The 24,075-nt window shown below is 39.6% G+C and overlaps 2 protein-coding genes across 2 annotated transcripts; both read right to left on the bottom strand.

Moving 5' to 3' along the window:
• Window positions 1,698–3,458, bottom strand: LOC109724644. Its single transcript, XM_020253526.1, has 2 exons — window positions 3,050–3,458; window positions 1,698–2,956 (listed from the first exon to the last, which is right to left on the bottom strand). The coding sequence occupies exon 2, from the start codon at window positions 2,925–2,927 to the stop codon at window positions 1,713–1,715; it is 1,215 nt and encodes a 404-aa protein (XP_020109115.1). The 5' UTR covers window positions 2,928–2,956; window positions 3,050–3,458; the 3' UTR covers window positions 1,698–1,712.
• Window positions 10,436–18,011, bottom strand: LOC109724750. Its single transcript, XM_020253683.1, has 6 exons — window positions 15,998–18,011; window positions 15,769–15,873; window positions 15,501–15,632; window positions 15,228–15,324; window positions 14,864–15,117; window positions 10,436–10,549 (listed from the first exon to the last, which is right to left on the bottom strand). The coding sequence occupies exons 1-6, from the start codon at window positions 16,673–16,675 to the stop codon at window positions 10,436–10,438; spliced, it is 1,380 nt and encodes a 459-aa protein (XP_020109272.1). The 5' UTR covers window positions 16,676–18,011.

Raw genomic sequence — 24,075 nt, forward strand, 5'->3', positions numbered from 1 at the left:
GCCAGTACTGTAGCGATGATACTGTAGCAGTACTGGGAAGATAGAAAACCAAAAGAAAAGACACCTATAAAAAAAGGTGAGATTAATGGTGGATGGTGGCTATGGATCGATATCCCCACATTAGGGTTCCCGCTCTGATACCATGAAAGAAGGGCTAAAGTGCATACCCTCTTGAGTTGTATTAATGAATATATATAGTACAAGAGATTGTCTTACTATAGTAACAATGACTACTATAGTAAGAGTATAACTAGGATTACATACTATATAATCCTACTCTATAGAAGGCAATGATACTACTCTATATAAGGCAATAAAACACAATATCCTAATATATCGTAACATCCTAATATAGATAAGGTATAGACTCGGAGTTCAGGTGGACCAGCAACAGTGGCAGCATGTTCAGCACTAACCTGTGTGGCATCATGATTCAAGGTGGAAGGAAAAGTCGATACAATCTAAGATCGTGAAACAGATGCATTTGAACTAACATCCGAAGAAAGGCGTGTGAAGGAAAAACCAGAGATGGCATCAAGAGAGGAAGGACTTTCGCCCAATAAGGGAGGATTAGAAAGAAAATGTTGAAACATTTGAAAATTTGAGGTAGTGTGGGAAGATGAGGAAGAAAATTTGGACAGACAAGAGTAAGGAAAAACAGTTTCAACAAAAGTAACATGGCGAGAAATAAAAAACTTTACCAGTGCTCGGATAGAGGCAGCGAAAGCCCTTATGTTTGTCAGAAAGACCTAAGAAAATACAAGGAAGTGATCGGGGAGAGAGCTTGTGATCTGCAATGTCCTGAACATCGGGATAACACAAACATCTAAAGACTCTGATAAGTTGCAAGTCAGGAGAAGCACAACCATGGAGAATGTCATATGGTGACCGCCCATTTAAAACAGTAAGAGACGGAAGTCGATTTACAAGAAAAACAGCAGTTTGAATGGCCTCAGCCCAAAAACGAGGAGGCAGGCCAGCTTGGAATAGTAGACTTCTAACAATGTTAGATAAATGCCTATGTTTTCTCTCAGTAAGGCCATTTTGTTGAGGAGTGTAAGGACAAGAAAATCGGTGAATAATTCTATTTTGTGAGCAAAAACTAGAAAACTTGTCATTTACAAATTTCGTACCATTGTCAGATTGAAAAATTTTTATTGAGCTATGAAATATATTTTCAACCATCTTCTTGAACTCGAAAAATTTGTCAAAAACTTCATGTTTAAATTTTAAAAGATAAAGCCAGGAAAATCTAGAATAATCGTCGATAAAAATAACATAATATTTGTATCCAGAAACCGAGGACACAGGTGATTGCCAAACATCAGAATGAACAATATGAAAAGGAAAAGCAGATTGAGATTCTGAATCATGAAATGAGAGTTTAACATGTTTTCCCATATTACAAGCATTGCAGACAGATAATTTCAGTGCAGAATCAGAAACAATTTTATTATTTTTAATAAATGTAGAAAGAACAGGAAGACTAGGATGACCTAACCGTCTATGCCAGACATCTCCACTAAATCTAGATGCAACAAGAGCTAGCTGTTGCTAATTCCCTACACTTGCAAGTTTAGAAGAAATTAGATAAAGTGATGTTCCCGAGCTAGGACATCGAAGAAGCTTTTCCCTGTTTCCTTGTCATTCACAGAAAAACCAGTAGAGTCAAATTGAAAAAGAGAATTATTATTTTGATAGAATTTACGCACTCAAAGTAAATTTCTCTTAATAGCAGAAACAACAAAAACATTTTTAAGAGCAAAAGAGTTAGAAGATGTATTCAATTGAGTTTCACCTGTCTGAGTAATATCAAGTAAATTTTCATTACCAACAAGAATTTTTTCATACCCACTATAAGGTTTAGAAGATGAGAGAATACCAGAGTTTGCGGTCATATGATTTGATGCTACGGAATCCGGATACCAGACTTCCTCACCGGGTTCGTGAAGGTTCATAGCAGCAAAGGTCTGAGGAACTTCATCAGCAATGAAAGAATGATTGAAGCGTTGTCTGCACTGAAGAGCAGAATGATTGAACTTTCCACATATCTGACATTGTATGCCAGACTTCGGAATATACGGTTGTTGATTTGGAATGTGAGATTGTTGAGGATAATTGGGTTGAGACTGTGGGTAGATTCCAGGAGATCCACGACCAGAGTAGTGTCTACCATGCTGTCCTCGGCCTCCACGATATCTACCTCCACGGCCTCCATGATTACCACGTCCACGATTGGCATAAAGAGCTTCACCGTCAATAGTGGGAATAGTAGAGGACGTAGTCACACTAGTACGACGCTGGACTTCTGTTTCTTCTTGCATCAAGAGTGGACGAAGTTGTTCAAAAGTTGGCTTATTTCTGTGTGTGTTTAGAGCACTAACAAAACCTCGATATTCCTCTGGTAGCCCTAGAAGAACAGTCATGACCAAATTATGGTCTGACTCGATTTCACCAATCGCCTGAAGAGCATTACCAATCGTCTTGATCTTTTGCATGTAATCACTCATGCTCATTGAGCCTTTCTTGATGCTCCGCAATTCAGACTTTAGAGAAAAAGCCGTGGAAGCAGTCTTATCAAGAAAATATGCCTCAATAATTCTCCAAGCATCATATGCAGTTTTAGGTGAGCTAGAAACAACCATATGTAATATGCTAAGAGATAAAGTGGCATTAATCCATGAAAGTATAGTAGTATCGTTCTTTTTCCAACTCACATATTCAGGATTTATAACCTCCTTCTTATCAGCAGTATCGATAGTCTGAGAAGGCACAACACTAGTTCCGTCCACATGTTTTGTAACATCAAAACTTTCTAGAACATTAAGAAAGACTTGTTTCCACACAAGATATGTAGAATCGGTGAGTTCTAGTGGTATGAGAGTTTTGATATTAACAATTGGCAAATTTGAGGTAGAAGAAGACATGTTTACTACCTTAAGATAAGGATCCACCACTAGATAAGAAAGAAAGATAAATCGGAATGTAGCGGATGTGAATAAAAAAAAAAGAACCTGAATTCTATCACATGAGAGGAACCACTTATCACCAAATAAGATCGACCGCACCAAGGAAAGAACCGAGTGATACGAGCAATCAATAGTAGGACAGTCCGAGCGGCACCAGAGGAGCAAAGAGAAATCACAGAAAGGCTGAAAATACTATAGCAGAAATACTGTAGCGCTGTTACTGTAGCGCTGTTACTATAGCGCCAGTACTGTAGCGCCAGTACTGTAGCGATGATACTGTAGCAGTACTGTAGCAGTACTGGGAAGATAGAAAACCAAAAGAAAAGACACCTATAGAAAAATGTGAGATTAATGGTGGATGGTGGCTATAGATCGATATCCCCACATTAGGGTTCCCGCTCTGATACCATGAAAGAAGGGCTAAAGTGCATACCCTCTTGAGTTGTATTAATGAATATATATAGTACAAGAGATTGTCTTACTATAGTAACAATGATTACTATAGTAAGAGTATAACTAGGATTACATACTATATAATCCTACTCTATCGAAGGCAATGATACTACTCTATATAAGGCAATAAAACACAATATCCTAATATATCGTAACATCCTAATATAGATAAAATATATCATAACAATACTAATAGGAGATGCTATCTAATCTACGATCCCCTTACCTCAGCCAAATGGAGCAGGAGCTAAGGTATCTAAAACAAAAAAATAACGAAAAAAGTGTGAAAACTACTAAATCGTAGTCCCTAGTAAGTCCTATCGCCAACAACAATGGCACAGCCGGCCACTAGGTCTATTAGAGACAAAGTTAGTACAAATAGCTAAATGAAAGTAGGATATATAGAGTTGGTGAAAATAAATTACCACTATCATGCCTCTATACTACTACTACTGAAAATTGTAATTCATAAATAGCATGCATCAACAAGTTATTGAATAAGTAAAACTGTAACCCAATCACACTGACCGACTTGTAAGTCTGGTCAAGCCTGCGCTCGCCTCACGCCCGGCCCCCACCTTGACTCTGTGGTCTGTCGACGCAGGGGCTATCTATCCACTAAATTAGTCGCCAGCCTCCAGAGGGGCGCTCGAGGGGCGCGACTTGCTTGAGTATAATAGCATATCTATCAAGCACAATCAAGCTCATGCAGGCTAAGTCATATGTGAATGATCAACCAGATTATAATAATATTATCAAGGTGCTCACGGCACAATCAGGTATAACTCACTGTTTAAAATTGCTGAATTAATCCACAACAACAATAAATTGTAAGCTGTCCATAATCTGTCACCTCTCAAATCCTGGGTGTATATCAAACTAACAGGTTATGCATAACTGTGGTGCCCATAGGGAAAGAGAGTAAGAAGGAGGAGACTAAGAAGGATAGATAAGCCTCAGGGCGTTGAGTGAGAAAAGAGTAGATGAGAAACATCCCTGAACTAATTATAAACAAAATACAATTGCAGCCCAACCCATAGAAAATTAGAAATAATGCACCTTAGCTCAAATACGCACTTTCGGGCACCGGAACTAGCCTTTCGGGCATCCAAATCTACGATAGCTGTGTCCACTCCCTCTTTCGTGTGCTCGGACAGAAGCCTAAACTTGTTGTAGCTGCACGTGGACACTTCGGGTGCCCGAAATCCTGCGCCTAAAACACCTATGAGTCACTATGCACATGTCGTGGCAACGATCAGATCATCACCAACCCACATTTGGATTGCTACAGTACTTTCGGGAGTCCGGAACTGGGATTTGAATTCACATCCAAAGCCTGCTTGCTAGCGCCCTAAACATCTTTTGGGCGTCTGAAACTCATAAAACTTCAGTTTTAACAGGATTTTCAATCTCGAGTTTGTTTTCGCATTCATTTAGCGTCAAAATGGCTCCAACCCTGTCCAGCACTCCACATATGTGCTAACCAACTATATATCCATGTTGCAACCAAACCCAGTTGTCGAGGTCTAGAAAACTACAAAAGCATTTGACTTAAGAAAACAGAGTTTCCAATTCCTTTGCCATGAAGAATGAAAGTCCACATTACATGTAAATAAAGTATTATATAAATTTGAAGCTTAGCTAGAAATGTGAATCAACAAGGATTCGAACCTGAGACCTCGGGTACCAACCACCAAGCTTAAAGACTCTGTCCATGGAGCTTCGTGAGCTCTGTGCGCTGAAGAAACTCAAGGAGAAGGTGACTGAGCTTCTGGCGAAGAAGGAGACAGGGAAGAAGGTGGCTGAGCTTCTGGAGAAAAAGAAGACTGGGAAGAAGGTGACTGGGCTTTTGGAGGAGAAGAAATCTGGAAAGAAGGTGGTTGAGCTTCAAGAAGAGAAAAAGACTCGGAAGAAGGCGACCGAGTTTCAGGAAGAGAAGAAGACTGGGAAGAAGACGATGCTCTTCCCGAACCCACGACGTGATCCGCAAGCGACGATTCTAGGCACACAGGAAAGCCGCCTTCAAAGATGCTCTCTGTGATCTCGCCCCTGCTGGTGCGTATTTTGTTTTGCAGCAGAGACCCAACGAGATTTACTTGGAACTGGGCAAGGGAGTTAAAGCAGCCACCCACCTCTGTAATCATGGGTACGAGGGCTGCTCCAACTCCAAGAAGGTTACCTGGGCAAACACATTAACTCAGACAGCCTACTTCAGACAAGATGACCCCTTCCGAATCTCTAGATCATTTACTCCACCCAAATCTTAAGCTGCTGACAGCCTTGGACCAGAGAACAAGCCTCGACCTGATAGGCAAGACTGGAAGAAGCGCCCCCCCATCCACGTCTTTTAAGAGGACGTACAGGGACGCGCTCCTCAGCCCTGCTTCTCCTTCTCTGCCGCCACTCCACCCCGCTCTGGCTCGTCGCCTCCGAGATCGCATCTTTCCCCTTCTTCGAACAGTGGCCGATTTTCCTTCAAAGGCAGATGTTATAGGTGCTTGGGAAGGGATCACCGGGCTGCTCACTGTCGCGATCCTATCAGGTGCACCAGGAGCTTCAAGTCGGGCCACAGAGCTAAGCACTGCATGCAACGTTTGCTGATGGAGATCTATAGAGCAATGCGCGCCCGGCCCGCGTATCTCTCCGCTTTTGTTCCCTTGTCCAATGACTTCTGCGCCCAACAAAATCGCCGCAGAAACACTGTCCTGGTTGATGTCGCCCCCCCGACCAATCTCGATCCCCAGGACACTATCGCAAACGGCCTTGCGAGTCGCTTCGGAAGGTACCCAACCGATTTCCACATTGCAAGGTACCGCGAAAGAGACTTTGTCGTTTTTCTCCCGAAATGGGTGCCATGCGATGACCTCATCCGCAGGGACATCCTCAGTCTGAGGAATTTTCGACTGCGCTGCTTTCCTTGGAATCCATACAGTGGCGCACGGCGGCCGCCACTTACCTACAAAGCTTGGATTCGTTTTGTTAGTCTTTCGTACGGTTGCTCGTTCTCTCGAACCGTGGTGGCCCTCGTCGGCGGTTTCGGCCGGTTCATCAGATCGGACGACTCCAGCGCCCGCATCGTCGACCTTTCTGGCTACCGGTGCCTGGTAGCCGTCAACCACCTCTCCGATATTCCTGAAAACTTAGAGATCTCCTTTGGGGATCTGTCGCTTTCGGTGCTAATTCCAGCTGGAAAGGTGGGCTCGCAGCAAAGGAGGAGAGGCGTGCTAACCCCCACAATGAACGCACGGATCAGCACGACCCGCCTCCCAGACCTTCTTTTGGAGACGGCCAGCTCTCCGTCGGCTCTGCGCGAGGGAGACACATGGAGATCGGCGGTTCATCTAACTCCGACGCCTCCTGAAATTCTTTCAAAATTCGCGACAGACGACGCGATGCTCTTCCTCCACAACGTGATGCCCTCCCACCACCACGCGACGCTCTCCCTGTACCACGCATCGCTCTCCCTCCACTACGACAAATGGCTGGGCAGCTGGGGCCTCCTATCATCCCTCAGCGACGTAATGCCCTCCCTCCGCCACACGAGGCTCTCCCTCCGCCGCGGCTTATGACTGGGCAGCCAGCGCCTCCCGCCACTATTTCTCCGGCGATCGACAGAGCGACCGTCCAGAAGGAGTGCCATTCACTTTCACTTTCAAATTCCTACGTCGTTGGCCTTTCCATTCTCGTTCAACCTGACACTGGCTCTACCCTCTCCTCCTTCCCCTCAACTGGCTCTTGCCTCTCCAGCACCATTAATGCACTCTTACCTAAATATGGAAACTCCCTGGCTGACCCTTGGTTCTTGCACTTAGAAGCTTCTGACAAAGCGGGATTTCATGGGATTTTCAACTCTGTGGATCATCGCTGGTGCATTTATTTTAACTTCGAGCCATCCTTCTCGAATGACCCGCGTATCCTCACTGCATCAGACCCCACACCTCGCTTGTTCAGTCCGTGGTGGACCCTCACCTACTTAATCTATGATCCTGGCTGCTTTGGGTTCGGGCTCAACCTCCATTTATCTGTCTCTGGCCGGGATCCGTTTATCTTTAATTGTCTTGGATCCTAGCCCAGAGAAAATCTGGCGTCGGCCTTCCTATGGAACGACTTTGGCAGCCCACCTCAAGGTGTGCCGCACCTGTCTGCTACTGATTGCCTTACCCTAGATGTGCCTAGATCGAGTGCTCGCCTGGCCACGCTGATGAAGGACTCTACTCTATGTTAAGTAGGGTGATGCGCAGAAAAGCGCACCGCCTCGAGGGGGAACCAACCATGCCGGCGACTCCAGTGCACAAGTGGTCCAAAAAGAAAATAAAGGCGTGGAGCCTGCTCTGCGGGGTGTCACTCTCCGATCTGACGCTATGAAATTTAAAAAATTCCTGTCGGCAGAAGCCTAGATGTAGTATGCCTATCGAGTCTGTGTCAACTACTGCTGTATGTGTTTTTTGTTTTTTCGATGTTTAACTTGTTAAGTTGGAATGTCCCTGGTCTGCATGATCCGGCTAAGCGTCGCTGTGTCAAGTCCGTGTTGTCTAATCTCCATAGTACTGTCGTCTGTCTTCAAGAAACTAAAGTGGATTTCGTGTCCCGTTCATTCCTTCGTTCTTGTTGCGGCTCTTGCTGCGATCGGTGCCACTTTATCCCCGTTTTCGGGACCTCTGGCGGTTTACTCACGTGCTGGAATTCTAATTTTTTTTAAGTGTAACGAGGTCTTGGTTCGAGAGCACTCGCTCACTCTCAACCTAACCCACTTTGCTACCGACAAGACCTTCTATCTCACTAACGTCTACAGGCCCCTCACTTGGGACGGAAAAGAAGATTTTTGCTCTGAACTGCTTGCACTCAACGGGACCTGTTCCAACAAATAGGTCATTTGCGGCGACTTTAATTTCACCAGAAACCAAGCCGAAAGAAGAGGAAACCCTTGGAGCTCCAAATCCATGGCAATGTTCTTGGATCTCATTCGAAACCTAGCGGTCATCGATTTACCGCTGTTGAACCAAACCTACACCTGGTCTAACATGCAACAAAAACCCTCTCTGGCCAAACTCGATAGATTCCTCTTCTCCACCGAGTGCGACCTTTCATTCCCCCTTAGCAAGGTCGGTCATCGATTTACCACTGTCGAACCAAACCTACACCTGGTCTAACATGCAACAAAAACCCTATTTGGCCAAACTCGATAGATTCCTCGTCTCCACCGAGTGGGACCTTTCATTCCCCCTTAGCAAAGTCAAGGCTCTCCCGCGGATCACTTCTGACCACACACCGATCGTTCTCCTCACCGGACTCCTCCCCATGCCGCGGAGATTTCGATTTGAAAGGGTTTGGCTCACCAAGGATGACTTTCTCTCGAACGTGCCGAAGTGGTGGAATGAAGTCCCCCGTAAGCAATCAACCATCCTCTGTATAACTGTTAAGCTTAGTCATTACAAAACTAGGATAAAGGAATGGAGCAAGTCCAACTTCCACAGTATATCCCACACAAAGAAGCACATACATGAGGAATTTCGAGAATCGACCACCTAGAGGAACACTCTAATCTGTCTCAAGAAACCCTAGATAAACGGACCAATCTCAAAGGGCAACTACAGCTTATCTTAAAGGAGGAAGAAATCCTCTGGAACACCAGGGCCAAAGAACTCTCGCTCAAGGAGGGTGACGAAAACGCTAAATTTTTCCACGTCGTGGCTAATGGCCGGAAACGAAGCAACGCCATTGAAATCATTGAGGATGAATTAGAAAGGCAAATCACCAATGAAGAGGACAATAGATCCTACTTCTTTCACGCTTTTAAACGCCTATTTGGTCACGCGGATGAATGTCTTCCTTCATACGGAGATTGGAGTAACCTCTATCACTCTAATAGACTATGCAACCCCGATTCCCTAACGTCCCCATTCACTCTTGAGGAGGTCAAGACAGCTACCTTCCAACTAGGCAGTGACAAGGCCCTCGGGCCAGACGGCTATCCCCTAATATTCTTCCAAACATTCTGGGAGATGGTAAAGGAGGACATCGACGTATTCCTTGACCTGCAGGCTGATAAACATTTTACGGGTCCATTCGACTATTCATTTGTGTGCCTCATTCCCAAAAAAGAAGGACCGCGCAAGGCAAATGACTTCCGACCGATCAGTCTCATCAACGGAATACAAAAAATCATCTCTAAAGTCCTCGCCAACTGACTTGCACTTACACTGCCGTCCATAATCTCTCTTTCCCAATCGGCTTTCCTCAAAGACCGGCTGCTAACAGACTCATTTGCTACAGCATGCGAACTAGTCAACTGGTGCTCAAAATCTGGCACGAAATGCGTTTATATCAAGGCCGATTTCGAAAAAGCTTTCGACAATGTCAGATGGACCTTCTTGCAAAGCATCCTGAGATGGCTCGGCTTCAGCGAAAAATGATGGTTCTGGATCGAACAATGTATATGCAACGCCAAAGTGGGTATTTTAGTGAATGACACCCACCTCGACAAGATGGCTAAAAGCTAAGAAGGGCCTTAGACAGGGAGACCCGCTGTCACCCTATCTCTTTATTTTAGTTGCTGATTGCCTAGCCAGGCTGACCGAAACTGCTAGGGGCAACAATCTACTACGTGGAATTGGCCCAACTGAGGATTGCGAAACGGTGCTCCTTCAGTACGCTGACGACACAATATTTTTTTGCGAACCCAAGAAACATTTCATGAGGAACCTCCAGTTTCTTTGGAAAATCTTTGAGTGGGCCTCTAGACTTAGGATTAACCAGAACAAATCGGAACTGTACTACTTGGGATCTCGACCGCGCAAAGCTGACAGACTGGTCAATATCCTAGGATTTAAAGTGGGCAAGCTATCGTTCCACTATTTGGGGCTACCACTTTACAATAAACAATTACATAAGAAAGATTGGGCCTTGGTAATCAACCGCATCAACGCAAGAATCGACAGATAGAAAGCTAAACTCCTCTCTCAAGGAGGAAGACTTACTCTCGTCAATTCGGTTCTTGCCAACTTACCGCTATTTCACTTATCTACTTTCAAAGCACCATACTGGGTACTACACAGGATCGAGGGCCTGAGAAGAGCGTTCTTCTGGAAAGGGACTTCTACTATCTTTGGATAAGAATGCCTCGTCAGCTAGAAAACCATTTGTAGAAGCAAGATTGAAGGAGGGCCAGGGATCAAAAAGATATGGACGCTATGAACATGGCCCTCTTAACCAAATGGTGGTGGCGCTTTCTCAACGAACCAAATCTCCCGTGGTGCAAACTGATAAATTCTCTTTACTACACCAGACGTAAACCGCTACATGAGGGCAGAGCCTTTGTCCCCTACTCGCAATAGTGGAAAAGTGTGGTCCGATGTCGTGATGTGTTCAAATGCAGCGTATCCTACGAACTAGGCGGTGGTACTAATAACAAGATGTGGTCTGATATCTGGATTGGAGAAAACCCTCTACGCACGCTGTTCCCAGATATCTTTTCCTGGTCTATTATTTAGTTTTTAATCCACGCTCTTTTTTGCCTTTCGGAGGCCTTAGCTGCTTCCATCTTGTACGCTTAATTCATTTGTTTTAATGAATGAAGCAGCTACCTCTTTCTCAAAAAAAAAATAAAATAAAATTGAAGCTTAGATGATATAATAGTGACATTTAACCTAGGATGTAACGTATGGTGTTAAGCATAGTGAGGCATAGACATCTAGGAAAACTTGAGCTAGAGAACAAAAGGACTTACAAATGAACTTACCCTTGGAAGTCATGAGAACTTAATTAGTGTGTAACTAAGATATAAGTTACCATTCGTCCCTAGAGCAACTGGCAAAAGGCTTGGTGGTTGGTATCCGAGGTTCCAAGTTCGAATTCTAGTTGATTCACATTTTCAGCTAAATTTATTTCTAAATGAAATAAACGAAGCGGGTAGCGTGGCACCTATCTCTCTCTAAAAAAAAAAGAAGATATAAGTTGCGACTTTTCGAAAGTGTCATATTGGGATATGTCGATTCTCCTTAGCTCACTACTTCATATCGGGAGATGCCGATCATTCTCGACTTTCTCTATCATGTTTGGTGATACCGATTTCCTTTGACTCCAAATGCCTACCGATTGGAAAGATGCTGGTCGTCTTCAAATAATTGTAAAATTTGGTTTCTAGAAAATTCATATAATTTATACCGTATATAATAGAGGTGATTGGTGATTTGGAAAACTTATCACCCATAACAATGTGGAAAAGGTTTTGTTTGTTTTTAAAAGTATCCTTACTTTACTCTAACGGGACGCAAAAGACAAGTTCAGATATTAAAGCTTCCGCGTGATGTTTGAATAAAGTTATGTTAAAAAGTACAATATTCTTTTGTTTTTAATCAAAGGTTTGGCATTTCTCTTTCTTAAAAATCCTTGCAACAAGAGACCTAAACGATGCTTAATTATAAAATTAAGCCAAAAAATCACGTGCTCCGAACGAGTGACAGCTAGAGAGTGCGCCTTTGAACTAATATATATATATATATATATATATATATATATATATATGTTATTTTATATATATTATATATATATATATATATATATATATATATATAGAGCAGAGCTGCTGTGCTCTCAGGAGCACGGAGCGTGCTCCTGAGCCGTTTTCGATGATGGAATTTTCGAATCGACGATCGGCTCCGTTAGACTTGATCTAGGGCATTTAAAGTTTCTAGAAAAATAATTTTTGCGATTTTTTGATATCATTTATTAGTGATCGAAAGGATTCAAATCCATATTTTTAATGGTTGATATCTGCCGTTTTCAAATTTAACGGTGTAGAAGTATTCAAATCAAATAAAATTTTGATATTAAAATTCTTTATACTATCTACAACAAGATCAATATTTCTGATCGAAAATTTTAGTGCTATATCACCATTTTTATAGAATTTTTATTTTCAATCGTTAAAAAATATTGATTTTGAATCCTTCGATTGCAAGGTAATTGATATCGAAAAATCGCAAAAAATTATTTTCTAGAAATTCAAATACGCTAGATCAAGTCTAGCGGAGAGCCGATCGTCGGTTTGGAAATTTCATTATTGAAAACGGCTCAGGAGCACGGAGGCCTCGTGCTCCTGAGCCGTTTTCGATGATGGAATTTTCGAATCGACGATCGGTCGTTAGACTGATCTAGGGATTTAAAGTTTTAGAAAATAATTTTTGCGATTTTTTGATATACATTTACTTAGTGATCGAAAGGATCAAAATCCATAATTTTTAATGGTTGATATCTGCCGTTTTCAAATTTAACGTGTGTAGAAGTATTCAAATCAAATAAAATTTGATATAAAATTCTTTATAATATCTACAACAAGATCAATATTTCTGATCGAAAATTTTAGTGCTATATCACCATTTTATAGAATTTTATTTTTTCAACCGTTTAAAAATTATTGATTTGAATCCTTTCGATTGCAAGGTAATTGATATCGAAAACGCAAAAATTATTTTCTAGAAACTTCAAATACGTAGATCAAGTTCTGAGGAGCGATCGTCGGTTCGGAAATTTTATTATTGAAAACGGCCTCAGGAGCACGGAGGCCCCGTGCTCCTGAGCGTTTTCGATGATGGAATTTTCGAATCGACGATCGGCTCGTTAGACTTGATCTAGGGCATTTAAAGTTTTCTAGAAAATAATTTTTGCGATTTTTTGATATCATTTACTTAGTGATCGAAAGGATTCAAAATCCATAATTTTTAATGGTTGATATCTGCCGTTTTCAATTTAACGGTCTGTAGAAGTTTCAAATCAAATAAAATTTTGATTATAAATTTTTAACTATTCTACAACAAGATCAATATTTTGATCGAAAATTTTAGTGCTATATCACAGCTTTTTATAGAATTTTTATTTTCAACGTTAAAAATTATTGATTTGAATCCTTTCGATTGCAAGGTAATATGATATCGAAAATCGCAAAAATTATTTTCTAGAAACTTCAAATACGCTAGAATCAAGTCTAACGGAGCGATCGTCGATTCGAAAATTCATCGAAAACGGCTCAGGAGCACGGAGGCCTCGTGTCGCTGAGCCGTTTCAATAATGAAATTCGAACGACGATCGGCTCGCTAGACTTGATCTAGCGTATTTGAATGTTTCGTAGAAATAATTTTGCGATTTTTTGATATCATTTACTTAGTGATCGAAAGATTCAAAATCCAAATTTTTAATGGTTTGATCTGCTTTTCAAATTTAACGGTGTAGAAGGATTCAAATCAATAAAATTTTGATATAAAATTCTTTATATATTACAACAAGATCAATATTTCTGATCGAAAATTTTAGTGTATTATCACACTTTTTATAGAATTTTTATTTCAAACCGTTAAAAATTATTGATTTTGATCCTTTCGATTGCCCAATGTATTGATATCGAAAAATCGCAAAAATTATTTTCTAGAAACTTCAAATAGCTAGATCAAGTCTAGCGGAGCGATCCGTTCGGTTCGGAAAATTTCATTATTGAAACGTCACGGAGCACGGAGGCCTCCTGCTCCTGAGAGCACAAGCAGCCCTGCTCTTCTCTCTCTATATATATATATTATATATATATATTATATATATATATTATTATAGAGTGGGCTGGTATGTTTCTGGAAGATCGGAGCCTTTCGTGTTCCAAGTCGTTTTCGATGTTCGACTTTCGAATCGACAATCGGCTTCGTTAGAGTTGATCTAGAGTATTTGAAGTACCTAGAAAATAAATTTGTGATTTTCGATATCATTTGCTATGATCGAAGAAGGCTCAAAATCAATATATTTAATGCCGTGGTGAGCCAGTTGCAAGTTTTACAGATGTAGAAACTCTTTTATATTATATAAAACAAGATCAATAAACTTTGATCTAAATTTGTTAATGTATTATCATATTTGTAAGGTTTTTATTTCAGCCTCGTTGATTTTGAGCCCCTCTATCACTATGGCAAATGATATCGAAAATCACAAATTTATTTTTCTAGATACTTCAAATACTTCTATCAAGTCTAACGGAGCCGATCGTCGATTCGAGTTCTAACATTGAAGACGACTTAGAAGCACGGAGCGCTCGTGCTTCCAGAAGCAACCGGACGCACTCATAATATATATATATATAGAGAGAGAGAGAGAGAGAGAGAGAGAGAGAGAGAGAGAGAGAGTGGAGCTAGAATACTCCCAAAAGCACCAAGTGGGTGGTGCTTTAGAGTTTTTAGCCCTTGGATGGAGAGATGTGAGGTTGAGATGATGGTTGTAGGTGATGTGTAGGTAGAATAGTGTTTGATCCGAGGGATATTAGTAAGTATATAGTGGATCCAAAGGTTAGAAACTTAGAAGCACCAAATGGGTGGTGCTTCTAAAAGTATCCTAGCTCAAGTCTCTCTCTCTCTCTCTCTCTCTCTCTCTCTCTCTCTCTATATATATATATATATATATATANGTGCTTCGATAATGGGGTCTACAAGAGAGGCCTCAGATTCGATTTTAGAAACTTCCAAACATCGTCCGTTGCATGAATTCATTGATGGGTTGTCAACAAAATCTGAGCTTGTGCACAATTCTTCATTTAAGGATACTCCGCCTAAGCTGCTACGTTGAGGCGGTTGATCAGATAGAAGATTTCCGGGTGGTGATAACTGTTTTTCCTGTACAATTCTTTCAACTTCAGCAGGATTTTTATTTTCGCGTGGAGGGTTCTCTGCAACACCAAAATAAGGAGATCCCTGATTATAGTGAGCTGTAAATTAGCATAAGAGTGAACAAGAAGGTTAGATCTAAGCAAAACTACAGAGTAAATTTTAATCTAACCCTCTTTATCGAGATCCGTGAGAAAAGGAAGCATTCTCCGGTAGCTAAACAGGCTCGGATTCCGAACCAGCTTCGATCTAGAGCATGGAGCAAGCCCCTGGAAGTTATTTCTACCATTAAATTATAGTGCGGGAGTAACAAGACAAGAACGCCAAATATAATCCAATTCAGATGAATAGAAAGAACAAAACCCTAGCCCTAATTTTATCTCTAAAGTTCAAACTGTGTCAAAAATAATAGAATAGGGTTATACAGTTCAGGAGGAAAGCTCACAAGGTTTTTCTTAGAAGGACTAAAAGGATCCAACTTTACACCGCCGTTAATATCATTCTGAGAATCCTTCATCAATCGATCCATGTTCGCCGTTCCTAAATCCACAGCGACTACACACTGCGGTGGAGTGCTCTGGTTCAACACCAAAAGTGAGAAATATGAAACCCTAACCCCAATTTGCTTTCCAAAGTTCAAATTGTGCTATGCCTAGAAATGTATAACATGAATAGAAGCACGTATGGATTCAAATCATCTTCAAAAACCTCACCTCCGTGTTCTTTGGAGAATCAATCACATTCAACTTCGCATCATCTTTTGAATCCATGCTCTTCATGCTACAATCCACAGCGATTACACACTCCGGCGGAGCGCGCTGTATCAATGCAACGTAATAAAATGAAACCCTAACCGTAATTTGCTCTCGAAAGTTCAAATCATGCAATGCACACAGCACAAAAGCATAAATATTTAATATAGATGATATTCAAAAATCTCACCGATCCACTCTTCGGAGGATCAATTGAATCCAACTTGTCGCCATCCTTTAGATCCCCTCTCTTAATCCCAAAATCCACAGCGACTACGCTCTCAGGCGCAGAGCTCTCATTTGAACTATTATCAAATCCATTAGATCCATGAAAACTCTTCGAGATCTCATCAACCCCACCCTGTCCCCTCTCTTCACCCACCGAATCGTCCCCTGATCCGATCTTACCCGTTCGATCCGGGGAAGCCTCCTCCTCGACGGAGACAGAGGCTGGGGAGAAGACGCGCCTCAGTCGCAGATCCTTGACGAGGTTTCCTCCATGGATGGGTGGTGGAGAGGTGGTGGAGAGGCGGCGGAGGAGGAGGTGATGGCGAAGTGGGGCGGGGTCGGGGCGGGCGAGGCCGGATCGAGTGCGGTGGAGGAAGATCTCGGATCTGCTCCGGGTGAAGGCGCCGCCATGGGAGGGCGATGGCGATGGCGAGGGTTCCGTCCTCCTCTTCGGCATGGATTGGGATCGAGCGCTAGGGTTTAGGGTTTCGGGGAGGCGAAGGAGAGGACGAGGAAGAAGGACAAGGGGAATGGTTTTGGCGGGAAAGATATGGAGCGGGAAAAGAGTCTTTTCGCGGCAATCGAGTATGCTTTTTCCCTGAACCCGGTTCACCACGTCGGCCATGGACCGACCAATCATATTCTCTTACGTGGCTCGATACCATTAATTCGCGAAATCAACACAACTCATTAAAAAAAGTTTCACTCTTTTTCATAAATTCAAATTTCTTTTTAGGATAAATTTGTATATATAATTTTTATAAATTTTACAAAGTGCACCCTATATAGTATAACGGTTACAAAAAAAAAAAAAAAAAAAAAATCATTATAATCTATAGATTAAACCTAAAGTTCAGGACTAAGTTCTTATTCAGATATATATAGGTTTCAAATTTTTGACCTCAAAATAAACAACATAATTTTTTACCGCTATATAGTTTATAATTTCGTAATTTCACAACCAAATCATAAGGAGACCTCTCAACTATAAGGCTTCGCTTGGGATTGCGAGGAGATTGCGTTACGTGCGGTGAGAAACGACGATGGAAAAATAGTACGTAATATTGCATTTCGCATATCGCGATGAGTCAGTTACGATATATATTTTACAGTCCCACCGGAGAACACAGAAGCATCTCCCTATATACTTTTTCCTCAACTCAATTTTATCTAATAGCGTTAGATAGATCTCAATACCAAACTAAGCCTAAGTCATTCCAAAATAACTTCTTTAGCTTTTATTCTTTTTGAAATTAAATAATTTTAGTAAATTTAAATTGCATTAACTACACAACTATATAAATGTGTTACCCATGAGTCCAATCCTAAGTTTTACAATAACAAGTATTATCTAATACAGTTGGTTGTTAACCTGGAGAGCTTTAGGCTTTTTAAATTATAAAAAAACAAAAAAATTCGTGCTGAAACTTTTTAAATTATAAAAGTAACATCTATTGTGGGGGCTTTTTGGATAAGAAGCCGATACGCAAGTTCGAAAATTGTATCATTTTTCATCAATCCGATTTAGCAAAGTGCAAATCGTATATAAAACCTTAAGGGGGTGTTTGGTTTGATGTAAAAATGGATGGAAAAGAAATTTTCGGTGGAGAAATGATTTGCAACTTGTTTATTTCGCCGTAAAAAAATGTTTCGGGAAAAATAGTCTTACGTATTTGAGGAAAAATTTTTATTTTCGTTTTCCGCGTGTGAACGGCGAAAAACGAAAACGCCGAGCAAGGAGCCAAAATCGCGGCCCATGGGGCGGGGCTTTTTCACGGGGTCCACGAGGCCACTTCGGTCTCGTGGACTGCATGAGAGGGAGGTCCACAGTGGACCACCCTCTTTATATATATATAAGTGGCTTCGTGGACCGCATAAAAGGGAGGTCCATGGTGGACCACCCTCTTTACATATATATATATATATATATATAGTATTTTATTTTTACATAGAGATATTATAATTATTTATTAATATTTATAAATATATAAATCTTATATATTTTGTATTATGTTTATTATAATTTTAAATATATTTAATCTATATATAGAAATTATAATAATATATATATAGTATATTAATTATTATATATTATTAATATATATAATAAAAATATATTAAATAATTTTTTATCTATTTTTTTTTTCTTTCAACCAAACAACCGTCACGAAAAATTATTTTTCATTTCCTACAAATCAAACACTAAACGATATAAAACTTTTTTTCCATCGAAATTTTTTTTTCCACAGTTTTACGTGGAACCAAACACACCCTAAGTTGAACACAGGCGGCCGGTTCAGCCAGGCTAGGGGTCGTGCTGACCCACGACTGGGCCTGGCTGTCGTGGATCAATGGATAAGACCGTCCAACAGGAAATCTTTACTCTCCAAGTTCAAAGAAGGCACAATGTGTGGAAGGTAAGCATAAAACTAGCAATAAACATATACATCTAATATATGCAAAAAGAGAACAAGTATTATTATGTCTTCGTCAATACAGATAATGAAATCTTAGTAATTCAACCCGTAAATATACTTACTATTATCAGTACCCAATTCACAATGATCAAAAATACAAAGTTCGTTCTATCATGCATCAAGCTAGCCATTGGCGGCGAAATCATCACACTCACCTTAGGATATATAAGTCTATGGACAGCAAAAACGTCGCACTCTCTTAGGGCCAATTAATAGGTGGTGAATTCATTATACTCATCATTAATACTCACCTTCATTGATGGAAAGGATGAGAAGTAAATGACATCGTTTACTTCCAAAACATATTCTATACTAAATCTCTCTCTCTCTCTCTCTCTCTCTCTCTCTCTCTCTCTCTCTCTATATATATATATATGAGCAGGATTAATGTTGTGCTCTCAGGAGCACGGAGGCCTCCGTACTCCTGAGCCGTTTTCGATGATGGAATTTTCGAATCAACGATCGGCTCCGCTAGACTTGATCCAGCGTATTTGAAGTTTCTAGAAAATAATTTTTGCAATTTTTTGATATCATTTACCTAGTGATTGAAAGGATTCAAAATCAATAATTTTCAACGGTTGAAAATAAAAATCTTATAAAAAGTGGTGATATAGCACTAAAATTTTCGATCAAAAATATTGATCTTGTTGTAGATAGTATAAAGAATTTTGTATCAAAATTTTATTTGATTTGAATACTTCCACACCGTTAATTAAACTTGAAAACGGCATATATCAACCATTAAAAATTATTGATTTTAAACCCTTTCAATCACTAGGTAAATGATATAAAAAATTAGCAAAAATTATTTTCTATAAACTTCAAATACGCTAGATCAAGTTTAATGGAACCGATCGTCGATTTGAAAATTTCATCATCGAAAATAGCTCAGGAGCACGGAGGCCTCAGTGCTCCTGAGAGCACAGCAGTCCTACTCCTATATATATATNTTGTCGACTGGTTGCCCCCATTAGGAAATATATTTATATGTAGACAGTGCGGGTCGAGACACGGTGTGACAATGCGGTTAGTTAGCGCCTAGACAGCTCGTGCTATGGATCTTATTGTAGTCTCGAATTTACTCTCTTTACCATTTGATATTGTGGATATGTCCGTATTTCAATATTATGATTTGAGTTTAGTTGAGATGTTGGAGTTTTCCTATTGTAGTAGTTTAGTGGATTCTGAATTATGATTTTGGATTGATTAGTATTATGATTTCTGAATAATGAAACTATTTTGTTATAATTACTTGTGGTTACTTATTTGTGTTCCTGCGTCATGCATGTACAAGGAAGACTCTGTCTGCATGGATAGGGGACACCATGTACATGTAGCAGGTCTGTGCATGTCTGGGCAAGGTTTACAAAAAAAAAAAAAATTATGCTTGTCCACAACTCTATTTTCAAATTAGAAAAATTCTTCAAAATTAGCTTTCAAAAAAAGACCCAGGCCGTGACATAGATTTCAGCAAAGCAACCAACAAAAGTGAAAGAACCTCAATTTCTACTTAGTAACTTTCACCAAAACAAAAAATTAGACGGGAGTTTGACTTAGAGAAATTTAAATATCACTGCATTTCTTAAGTTCCACCAGCATTTAAGTTCCGTGGTTCCAAATATGCCATAAGGTGGAACTTGTTGGCGTACCACCAAAATGAATGTACATTCTATGCATGCATTGCAAAAGAGCATATATATATATATATATATATGGAGAGAGAGAGAGAGAGAGAGAGAGAGAGAGCTAGTCTCCTATACTATCTATAGTACCGGGGCTCCGATACTATAGTCCCGTTTTCGATCTTAGGATGTTCAAATCAACGATCCCCACCATTTAAACTGATCTAGGGTATTTAGAAATAAAATTTTATATTTTTTCAACATAGTTTACTTATGATCAAACCATTTCAAAATTGTCAATTTTCAATGGCTACTATAGCGAGTTTGGAGTTTAACGGTGTAGAAGAATCCAAATTTCTTCAAATTTTGATAGAAAATACTTAAACTATCTTGATTAAGGTTAACATTCTTGATCTTGAATTTAAAAGTTCTATACTCAAATTTTAAAGATTATTCAATTTCTACCGTCGGGCTACTATACTCTTATGAGTATTGGGCCCTTCGTACTCATAAGTTGTTTTCGATGATGGGGCTTCCGAATCGACGATCCACTCCGTTAAATATGATTTACTAGTAGTACCGTTTGGTTTGGGTATAAGCACGAACTAGCTATTACAGGGATAGGTACAAGTATGGGAATAAGAAAAATAGTGTTTGGATGAAAATTGGGTTGTTTCCGGGGATAAGAACAATTTTTGGTAGTTTTATATAGAAAATAGAGGTGTTGGTGGGAATAACCGAGAACTACTATTCTCGGGTAAAAATTTAGCGTTTGGGTATAAAGGTGGGGATAAGGGCCTATTTCTATCCCTATCCCCTAACCAAACGCTAAAAAAATAAATTTCGTAATTTTTCGAAATCATAATAAAGTCCATCAAGTGGGTATAAAATGAATGGTCGAAATCGAACGACGTTCTAAAAATGGATGATCAGATCCTTCAATTTAAGATCGAAGTTATTGATCTTTATCTAGGTAGTGAATAGAATTTTCTATTAAAAATTCAACCAATTCCGATTTTTTTACACCGTTAAACTAGCAAGTATCCCATACCGGCCGTTTAAAATTGTTGATTTTGTGACATTTTGATCGTAAGGTAAATGATGTCAAAAAATTATGAAATTTGATTTCTAGAAGTTTTAAATGCTCTAGATAATGTTTGACAGTATGGATCGTCGATTCGAAAACTCTAACATCGAAAATAACTTATGAGTACGAGGGCGATCGTACTCATAATAGTATAGTAGCCGAACTCTATATATGTATATAGAGAGAGAGAGAGAGAGAGAGAGAGAGAGAGAGAGAGAGAGAGAGTATGTGAGTAATGCTATAGACAGCACAAGTCCTTTGTTATTCCCACTCTATCTTTAGTAATCGAGCTTTTGAATCACTGATCAATATTGTTAAATATTATTCATAGTATATGAACAATCTAATGACTAAATATTCAAATTTTTTGAAGCAAATTAGCTAGTAATCGAAAGATTTCAAAATTAACGATATTCAATAGCTGATATGAGGTGTTTATTAATTTAACAACGCTTTGAAAGCATTGAACACTATGATATGGTTTGAAACGAATTGAAATTTTTTAAATTAACAGTGTTTCGAAAGTGCTTTACGTAACAGGGTTTTGAAATCGAAATTGTTTGGAAACTTGATTGTTTTCTAGTACTACATTATGGTGGTTGGAACTATATATTGCTTCCATCATCAACGTTCTTAAAAAGATAATGTTAACGAGGTTTATATATATTAGAATGATAGATTTGCTAATCTAAATTTTAGTTGACGTCTAATTCTAATTTTCATTAGAGTAAACAAATTAAACCACACGAAGTAGGATTTGTAAATTATATATACTCAGCTCTAGCTAGCATATACCTGGCCCAGCATTAATTAATTAGCTCCATGTGAACACGGCAGTTTTGTGTCCATCAAAACGTAGATCCCAGTAAAAACTTCCCCAGCTAAGTTGACTTCTCTTCTTCTCTCGCCTGTATTTTGTGAGATCTCACTCTATGCAGTATCAGATCTCACTCTATGCACTATCACAAGAGACAAATAATTAACATAAGTTGTTGAAGGTTAATCATGCACCATAACAATTGTATGCTGTTACTCATCATACCTAGTGCAATAAGTTTAGGACTTATGATTGGTACGTCAGGGTTTCAAATTAAAAATTAAGTTTTTTATATTTCTAATTGAGTTTAATTTTTTAAAAAATTAATGATTTGTACTCCTTACTATGTACGTACTTCTCTCGCTTAAACAAAAAAATTGTATGTTATCTATGGAGGTGGGGAAGGTGAAGCCTCTGTTTTAGATCGAAATTACTGCCATGTTACCCAGAATATCAAATGGAGGGGGTTTTAGGACTAACTCTATTACCGTACTAACCAAAAATTAATTTTACAGGACATAGCTATTAGAAAATTGCGTATGGTAAAAACGCAGCAGAAAAAAAAAATCAAACAAATTTAATTTTGAAAACTCTCGAGATCCAATCTCAAAAACCACGCAATTAGGATCCCTCATGTTCTTTAAGATTAAAGGAGGAAAGTAAGATCGATTTTTTACCCTTTTCGCGAATAAATCTTCACCTCAACTTGATGATCGTGGAATTGGGTTCTCTTGAAGCTGCATACGCGTCCGGTCTCTATAGATATCCACACGAGGTTCTTGATTTGATCGATATCCTCACTGGGGTGCTAACTCTCTTACAAAAGGACGTCTTTCTTTCTAGAATATGGAAGAGAGAGGAGAGGAGAAATGACGGTTAGGATTTTCTAAAAACTCCCATATTATTATATAGAAAAATATAATCCTCTTATTAATAATACAATAACCATTAAGCATAAGTACAAATCTAGATTTAAATATATCATTTTCTTAATTGGTTAAATCGATCAAATCCTAATTTGATTCGACTTGAATTTTATATTAATTTAATGATCATATTTAATTAATAACGCAATATTTGCACATAAGTACTCCTATAATTTACTAACTATTAGTAAGTCCTCTTAGTAACATTTACACCTTAATACCACTAATTTGTAATAATTACAAATTAGTCCAATTATCAATATATTGACAATTAGGTCCATCGACGATTCAATTATTATGATCTAGCTATCCGATCAATCACAACCTCTTATGTGTGTGACCCCATAGGTTCTATTCTATTTGGTAGTGAGATATATTTTGATCACTATCAACATATCACTGAAACTCCTTTCAGTGGATTGGAACAATTCTAACTCAGCCCAATGAGAATTATTGATCATCTAGATAATTCTCATGAGTCTCACAACTCACCAATGACGCCTAACAACATGTAGTGACATTCCAGTAAAATGGAATATTGAACCTCTTAGTGCAGTTATCGTGTGATACAATCTTTCTATCATGAGTCCTGACTAGATGGAGGTTATAGAATAACTCGTCAAACCCCATCGTCTGTCATATGTTAAATTTATTCGACTCGAGTCTCTAATATCGGAAATCCTTTTCTGCTATTAACTTTGCTCTGGCCAAGGTCTTCTAAACTCGGTCTCATAAATCACATAGGACTAACACCCCTATCTACCAAGAGAGATAGATTTTATCAAGTGCGCACCCTATTTCTACAATAAACCTACTGCAGCCAACATGCACCGCAAGGACCAGAATGGTTAGGGACCAAGTGTATGTACAGTCAAACTACAGTAACCTCATTGTGAATAGCCGATCGAGGCACCGTAGGTCAAAGGACCAGTCACACTACTGCAACATTGAGTAAGTCACCGACGAGTGAGTAGACATCCAAGTGACTTCTCGCGTTGGTCACGCTCGGTACCCTTATTTTTTAACAACCACCTACATATTCGCTTCAGTGTCCCCACACTGTCGACTCGAGACTCGTCTACCCAAAAAGGGAAGCGACCTATGCACCAAT

The sequence above is a fragment of the Ananas comosus genome, linkage group 19, assembly GCF_001540865.1.
Source record: "Ananas comosus cultivar F153 linkage group 19, ASM154086v1, whole genome shotgun sequence".
NCBI lineage: Eukaryota > Viridiplantae > Streptophyta > Magnoliopsida > Poales > Bromeliaceae > Ananas > Ananas comosus.